The sequence below is a fragment of the Salvelinus sp. IW2-2015 genome, linkage group LG2 (assembly GCF_002910315.2).
Source record: "Salvelinus sp. IW2-2015 linkage group LG2, ASM291031v2, whole genome shotgun sequence".
NCBI lineage: Eukaryota > Metazoa > Chordata > Actinopteri > Salmoniformes > Salmonidae > Salvelinus > Salvelinus sp. IW2-2015.
This window is the reverse complement of record NC_036839.1, coordinates 36,020,644-36,029,127: the sequence shown is the minus strand read 5'-3', so window position 1 is coordinate 36,029,127 and position 8,484 is coordinate 36,020,644. Positions and strand designations below refer to the sequence as shown.

General features: G+C 43.9%; 1 protein-coding gene across 1 annotated transcript in view; it reads right to left on the bottom strand.

Annotated features, from left to right (window-relative positions):
• Positions 1–915: 915 nt before the first annotated feature.
• Positions 916–8,484, bottom strand: part of LOC111979128 (glycogen synthase kinase-3 beta) — a 76,972-nt gene continuing 69,403 nt past the window's right edge. The window contains exons 4-7 of the mRNA XM_024009446.2: positions 8,343–8,438; positions 3,588–3,774; positions 3,254–3,358; positions 916–3,084 (exon numbers count right to left, since the gene is read on the bottom strand). Coding sequence (XP_023865214.2) covers positions 3,020–3,084; positions 3,254–3,358; positions 3,588–3,774; positions 8,343–8,438 — 453 coding nt within the window. The 3' untranslated portion in view covers positions 916–3,019. The remainder of the gene's footprint in view (positions 3,085–3,253; positions 3,359–3,587; positions 3,775–8,342; positions 8,439–8,484) is intronic.

Sequence of the window (8,484 nt, the reverse complement as noted above, 5' to 3'; positions counted from 1 at the left end):
TATAGTCCACTATCCTTGCTTGTCTTTGTTTTGGTAACTGAAACGGTTGTGGTGTGGATTGACATGGTTCACTCTGGTTGAACTGGAGTCAGGGGAGAGAGGCGAAGTGGTCACACTGGTGGGATAGATAGCAACACGTTGATAAACGCAAATATTACAGCAAACAGGACGGCATGGCACTGGAGGGGGACATGATAAACACCTCAGACCACAGAGGGATGGAGGGTGGAAAAGAGAAGGGGTGTGTAGACAATGAGATACAAGGTACTGCATTACCTCTGAGGATGGCTTGTCACAACATCAATAGGCGTAATGGCTTTGATACCAGAAGCATCATTTTGACTGAATACATCATGTGCTCTAATGTATGTCTATGCTATGTTGACTGTTGTCTGTTGTCTATTTCTGCACCCTAGTGAAACCATTGATTAAAATCAAACACAGACTTTTCTTCAAATCAGGACAACAATCTGGAACTATATATAGATCATGTTTTAAAAACAGATGTGTAACAAAAAGCTTTAAACATGGGGAAAAGGAGGTTGAAGATGACTTGTACATACAGAGAAAGCGAGAAATTCTAATGTTAACTAACATTGGCACAACTCTTGACTGAAACTGAGATCTGAGAGGAGGGGGGATAGGGGAGGGGGCAGAAAGTAATTCAACAGCACCTAAGGAGGATGTAAGGTTATGTGATGGGAGGGGTGGGAGATAAGGGGGGCAAGGCGAAGGTGTATGAAAGAAAAGGCACTCCAAACTATAGATACACTATACATGACTAGGTATTGTTCGAATAATACAGCTGTCATCTACTGTAATGTACAGGTAAAGATTGAACTATATGGCTGGATAAAGCATCATCATCTACAATATCCAACAAACAAGTCTGTTTTTTTGTTCTTTTCTTTTCTCCCCCCCATATCTTTGTTTTTGCTCATAAACAGGACATGGGTCTAGATATATATATACTGTACATACCATGATCACAACATAAAAACAGAAGAAACTAACAAACATAAAAAACTAAAATATGAGTCAGGATTTGGTGAGGAGCATATGAACTGTATACATATACACAGTATAGTTGTGTTGTCGTATTGAACCTGTGTGAATATGTCTGGGTAAGTAAGACGCTCTACTCTGAGAGACTGTGCCAGAGAGGTGCGTGTGTGGTTCAGGTGGAGAGAGATAGAGGAAAGAGAAGAATGCTAGACTAATGTTCAATTAACGTTGGACCAACATTTGATGAACATTGTACTAACAGTGAGTCAGTGGTCACAATCGGAGAGCCAGGAGTGACAGAGGACTCCTCGCAATCTAGCCAGAAACAACAAAGACCTCTCCATGGCTGAATTCCAAATCAAATGCTAAGGGGGTAGAAGCTAGGGGTTGGTTTGGAAGAAAAAGTCTTCATCTGAAGAGACAGAAAGAAGGTGTGGGGGAGACATCCCCTCCAAACTGACTGCATTACAACACAGTCATCTGATAGAGATAAATAAAAATATTTTTTCTAGTCCTGTCTACAGCATTAACATACCAATAATTACATACAGAAAAACAGGAAAGTGACTGCTGAAAAAAAGGCTTTTCTAGCCAAAGAAATCACACCACCTTGCCTCTTCATGTCTTTAGGCAGTAGCAAATATTGCCCCTGCTCTGTGAGCCAACAACTAACCGTTATGGATTCTGAACCATTGAAGTTAAATATATATATATATATTTGTACATAATGCAAAGTAATATATAAACTGTGTATGTATGTATACACTGAGTGTACAAACATTAGGAACACCAGCTCTTTCCATGACAGACTGTCCAGGTGAATCTAGGTGAAAGCTATCCCTTATGGATGTCACTTGTTAAATCTACTTCTCAGCATAGAGATAAAGGTGAGGAGACAGGTTAAAGAAATATGTTTAAGCCTTGAGACAGTAGAGACATGGATTGTGTACAGTATGTGTGACAGATGTAATGAGAAAGGCTAAATATTTGAGTGCCTTTGAATGAGGTATGGTAGTAGGTGCCAGGTACACCGGAGTGTCTCAAGAACTACAAAGCTGCTGGGTTTTTCACATGCAACAGTTTCCCGTGTGTATCATTTATGGTCTACCACCCAAAGGACATCCAGAGAACTTGACACAACTGTGGGAAGCATTGGAGTCATCATGGGCCAGGATCCCTGTAGAACGGGGGTATTCCTAATGTTTTGTACACTCAGTGTAAATGTAATACAAGCAGACAGAACCATAGACATCTGACATGATCCCGCCCACCCTAAGCCAAGGGGATATAAAATAAAAACAGAATAAAACTGTTCGCTAACCATTTAAAAACAACCCCAAGCAAACCTCTGACAACATCCAAAACCTCCCTTCTGATTGGACTGTCCACATATATCAGGACCTTCATGCATCGGCGTGTGTTGGTAAGAATGTATGTGTGTGTATGTGTGCCTCATGCCTAATTAGCAAAAGTGTGGACGTCAATGCAGGGGTGAAAGGTCACTCTGGGTGCTCCTAACTATACTCAGGCCATGCACTACAGGAGGAGGAGCCTGGGTGGCCATCCCAACCAGGGGGTGTCAGAGGGGAAGTGATGAGGATATGAAGGGGTGTGGTGTAGAGAGAGGGCGAGAGGGAGGGACTGATCCTTAATGTGGGGGGGGGGCTTCATTGTGGACAAGGAAGAGTAGGAGGGTGAGGGGACAGATAATTACTTTGATACATAGATTGTCCTCTTGGAAACATTAGCAGGCTAGTATTGTGTATATATGGTACGTTTATATATGAATACTCTTATATTTCATCAGCCTCCCCCTGCCCCCACCACCCCCTCCCTCTAACAGACCATAAAGATGTCCTCAGTGGAATAGGTTGCAGAAATCAAACACTTAAATGGGTGACGTGGAGGGCTCAGTTAGTTGTGGTCATCTGTTTTAAACCCTGCCATGTCATCATTCTTACAGCTGGCACCCAGGTGCACCCCTGATTGGGGGGGGGGGTCAGAGAGGGAGGGTTCAGGAGGTGGAGTTGGAGGCTGAGGCGGTAGTGGTGCTGGGGCCGCGATCTGTGCTGTTACCATCTAGAAAGAAGGACAGGAGAGTAGGGAGAGGAAAATGATTCACTCATTTACACAATGAGTAAACAGGTGTTTTTAATGAGACATTTTCCTGGGAGAGAGACAGAGAGAGAAAAGAGAGAGAGAGAACATAGACAGAGAGTTGGAGAGGGATGGAGAGGTGTGGGTCAACCTGTGGTGGCGGTGGCGTTGGCGTTGGTTGGGGTGGAGGTGGCGACCTGAGAGTGGGCGTGGGCGGGGATTAGGATGTTGGCCAGCGAGGGATTACTGGACAGCTCTATGAGAGAGACACGGTACACCAGATTACAGCAGATCACATCCACCACAGATAAACATATGAAAACACAACTCACGCACACGCACACGTACACACACACAGATTACAGCAGGTAGCATTAGTACAGAGACTTGACAGAGAGACCTCATCATTATACATGTAAGAGAAGAAACTCTCCGTACCGCAGATAAAACAGACAGGCAGAGAGTGTATTGACAAGGTGCTGTACCCTGGGTGGTGAAGTTGAAGAGAGAGGGTTTTTCTCGCCCGTTGGGCAGTTTGACATTGGGGTCCCTCAGCTCATCGAAGAAGGAGTGTGCACACGCCTCCAGGGGGGTGAGGCGCGAGGTGGGCGTGTACTCCAGCAGCCGAGAGCACAGGGCAATGGCCTCCGGGGGCGTGCGGGGCCGGAACACCTAGCAGCCAATCCAACGCAATGACGAGTCAGGGAGCCAATCACAAAGGCGAGACTAGAATCAGTAAACCAATCAATTTCAAACTAGTATCATGAACACAATGATGTATGCGGTCATGATAGCAGGTGGGAGAGAGGAGGATTTCAGTTTCTGCTAATAGATATGAAATGGAAAGAGAATGTAATTATTATCAACTACTGAATGTTACAGATATTACCTAACTTAACTGACAAGGGTCGGCACAAAGGTGAGGGTGATATACATAGAAAAATACACAACCGTTCAAAATGTTGGTGTCACTTAGAAATGTCCTTGTTTTTGAAAGAAAAGCAWTTTTTTTGTCCATTAAAATAACATAACATTGATCCGAAATACAGTGTTAATGTTGTAAATGACTATTGTAGCTGGAAACAGCAGATTTGTTATGGAATATCTACATAGGCGTAGAGGCCCATTATCAGCAACCATCACTCCTGTGTTCCAATGGCACGTTGTGTTAGCTTATCCAAGTTTATCATTTTAAAAGGCTAATTGATCATTAGAAAACCCTTTTGCAATTAAGTTAGCGCAGATGAAAACTGTTGTTCTGATTAAAGAAGCAATAAAACTGGCCTTTTTTATTTTATTTTTTATTTCACCTTTCTTTAACCAGGTAGACAAGTTGAGAACAAGTTCTCATTTACAACTGCGACCTGGCCAAGATAAAGCAAAGCAGTTCAACACATACAACAACACAGAGTTACACATGGAGTAAAACAAACATACAGTCAATAATACAGTAGAAAAATAAGTTTATATACAATGTGAGCAAATGAGGTGAGATAAGGGAGGTAATGGCAATAAATAGGCCATGGTGGCGAAGTAAATCTTTAGATTTTGTCATGTTTTGTCTTTGATCATCATGTCTTGTCCCTGTGCTTCCCTCTGCTGGTCTTATTAGGTTCTTTCCCTCTTTCTATCCCTCTCTCTCCTCCTCCCTCTCTCCCTCTCCCGCTCTCTCTCTCTATCGTTCCATTCCTGCTCCCAGCTGTTTCTCATTCTCCTAACGACCTCATTTACTCTTTCACACCTGTCCCCTATTTTGCCCTCTGATTAGAGTCCCTATTTCTCCCTCTGTTTTCCGCTTCTGTCCTTGTCGGATTCTTGTTTGATGTTTGCTGTTCCTGTGTCCTTGTTCCGCCCTGTTCGTGTTTTTGCCTTCTTCAGATGCTGCGTGTGAGCAGGTGTCTATGTCAGCTACGGCCTGTTCCTGAAGCGACCTGCAGTCTGTGGTCGCGTCTCCAGTCGTTCCTCTCTACTGACGAGAGGTTTTCAGTTTCCTGTTTTGGATTTACCTTTGATATATCCAGGAGAATCATTGTTTGTTTGATACTGGAATAAAGACTCTGTTTCTATTACGTCGCTTTTGGGTCCTCATTCACCAGCATAACAGATTTAGCCTTCTTTAGACTAGTTGAGTATCTGGAGCATCAGCATTTGTGGGTTCGATTACAGGCTCAAAATGGCCAGAAACAAAGACCTTTCTTCTGAAACTCATCATTCTATTCTTGTTCTGAGAAATGAAGGCTATTCCATGTGAGAAATTGCCAAGAAACTGAAGATCTTGTACAACGCTGTGTACTACTCCCTTCACAGAACAGCGCAAATTGGCTCTAACCAGAATAGAAAGAGGAGTGGGAGGCCCCGGTGCACAACTGAGCAAGAGGACAAGTACATTAGAGTGTCTAGTTTGAGAAACAGATGCCTCACAAGTCCTGCCAGCTTCATTAAATCGTACCCGCAAAACACCAGTCTCAACGTCAAAAGTGAAGAGGCGACTCCGGGATGCTGGCCTTCTAGGCAGAGTTCCTCTGTCCAGTATCTGTGTTCTTTTGCCCATCTTAATCTTTTATTTTTATTGGCCAGTCTGAGATATAGTTTTTCTTTGCAACTCTGCCTAGAAGGCCAGCATCCCGGAATATTTAATGAAGCTGCCAACTACTTTTTTTCTTTCAAAAACAAAGACTTTTCTAAGTGACTCCAAACTTTTGAACGGTAGTGTACAGTAGTGGCCAAAAGTTTTGAGAATGACACAAATATGAATTTCCACAAAGTTTGCTGCTTCAGTGTCTTTAGATATTTTTGTCAGCTGTTACTATGGAATACTGAAGTATAATTACAAGCATTTCATAAGTGTCAAAGGCTTTTATTGACAATTACATGAAGTTGATRCAAAGAGTCAATATTTGCAGTGTTGACCCTTCTTTTTCAAGACCTCTGCAATCCACCCTGGCATGCTGTCAATTAACTTCTGGGCCACATCCTGACTGATGGCAGCCCATCCTTGCATAATCAATGCTTGGAGTTTGTCAGAATTTGTGGGTTTTTGTTTGTCCACCCATCTCTTGAGGATTGACTACAAGTTCTCAATGGGATTAAGGTCTGGGGAGTTTCCTGGCCATGGACCCAAAATATCGATGTTTTGTTCCCCGATTCACTTAGTTATGACTTTTGCCTCATGGCAAGGTGCTCCATTATGCTGGAAAAGGCATTGTTCGTCACCAAACTGTTCCTGGATGGTTGGGAGAAGTTGCTCTCAGAGGATGTGTTGGTACCATTCTTTATTCATGGCTGTGTTCTTAGGGAAATTTGTGAGTGAGCCCACACCCTTGGATGAGAAGCAACCCCACACATGAATGGTCTCAGGATGCTTTACTGTTGGCATGACACAGGACTGATGGTAGCGTCACCTTGTCTTCTCCGGACAAGCTTTTTTCCGGATGCSYMAAACAATCGGAAARGGGATTCATCAGAGAAAATGACTTTACCCCAGTCCTCAGCAGTCCAATCCCTGTACCTTTTGCAGAATATCAGTCTGTCCCTGATGTTTTTCCTGGAGAGAAGTGGCTTCTTTGCTGCCTTGATGACACCAGGCCATCCTCCAAAAGTCTTCGCCTCACTGTGTGTGCAGATGCACTCACACTTGCCTGCTGCCATTCCTGATCAAGCTCTGTACTGGTGGTGCCCCGATCCCACAGCTGAATCAACTTTAGGAGATGGTCCTGACGCTTGCTGGACTTTCTTGGGAGCCCTATAGCCTTCTTCACAACAATTGAACCGCTCTCCTTGAAGTTCTTGATGATCAGATAAATGGTTGATTTAGGTGCAATCTTACTGGCAGCAATATCCTTGCATGTGAAGCCCTTTTTGTGCAAAGCAATGATGACGGCACGTGTTTCCTTGCAGGTAACCATGGATGACAGAGGAAGAACAATGATTCCAAGCACCACCCTCCTTCCTTCCAGTCTGTTATTCGAACTCAATCAGCATGACAGAGTGATCTCCAGCCTTGTCCTCGTCAACACTCACACCTGTGTTAATGAGAGAATCACTGACATGATGTCAGCTGGTCCTTTTGTGGCAGGGCTGAAATGCAGTGGAAATGTCTTTTGGCGATTCAGTTCATTTGCATGGCAAAGAGGGACTTTGCAATTAATTGCAATTCATCTGCTCACTCTTCATAACATTCTGGAGTATATGCAAATTTCCATCATACAAACTGAGGCAGCAGACTTTGTGAAGATTTATATTTGTGTCATTCTCAAAACTTTTGGCCACGACTGTATATTATAAACTTTGTGTGTCTGTTAAAACCACGAGGAGGGCTCATTGTTCATAGATTGTCCTCTGTATTTGTCCAGTTCAAGTGTAAAGAGCGCAGCCCTACAGAAGCAGGGTAGGAGACTCTAGACCAGTAATGGGCAACTCCAGTCCTCGGGGCTGGAGTGGTGTCACATTTTTTCCCCATCCCTAGCAAACACAGCTGATTGAACTATTTGCATTTTAAACTGAAGATCAGGATTAGTTGATTATTGGGAGTAAGGTGTGTCAGCTGGGGCTCAGGCAAAAGTATGACAATAATCAGAACCCGAGGACTGGAGTTGTCCATCCCTGGTCTAGACAGGCAGCACAGAGACTGGGTGGCTAGAGGATGCAGTACTAGAGAACAAGCACAAGGTGGAGTCTAGGGAGACGCCACGAGGACCTGCTCTACAACACTGCTCATTTGCCATTTGACTTGGGCCCTGTTCAAATACTGTGACAATGTCCTCTTTGCTAACTCCCTTTCTTGAGGTTATCACCGACCTGACCTGAGGACTTCGTCATGTGCCCTTGCAGATTAGAAAGAATCTGATGGTTGTAAGCAATATGGTAGACACCCCAGCTAGCCTACCAGTAAGCTAGTGGGGCTAGACGCAACTGTTACCATATAGCTTACACCTATCCAATCCTTACAAATCTAGGTGGGGCCCATCATGAAGTGTCTAGCTGAAGGGGTTTATTTTGGATATTAGAGGATACAGATATATGTTTATTGTTTATTTGACTTTTGTATATTATCTACGTCACTTGCTTTGGCAATGTTAACACATGTTTCCCATGCCAATAAAGCCCCTTGAATTGAATTGAATATATGGGATGGCAGAGATGAATGCCTGGCAGGCTGGCGTGGCGAGCACAGAGAGATGATGCTAGGGGAGGGGGTGGATTGTAGAGTAGTAAAAGAGTTCCTGTACCTGTTGACTCACCTTAGTCCATGGGTGTGCCTTAATCTGGGGGAATTTGAACTCAGTGTAGTTGGGGTTCATCTCTCGGATCTGCTCCCGTGTAGGTGTCCCCAGAACCTACAGCACAGAGACAGGAGAGGAGAAGAGAGGGGAAAGGAGAGAC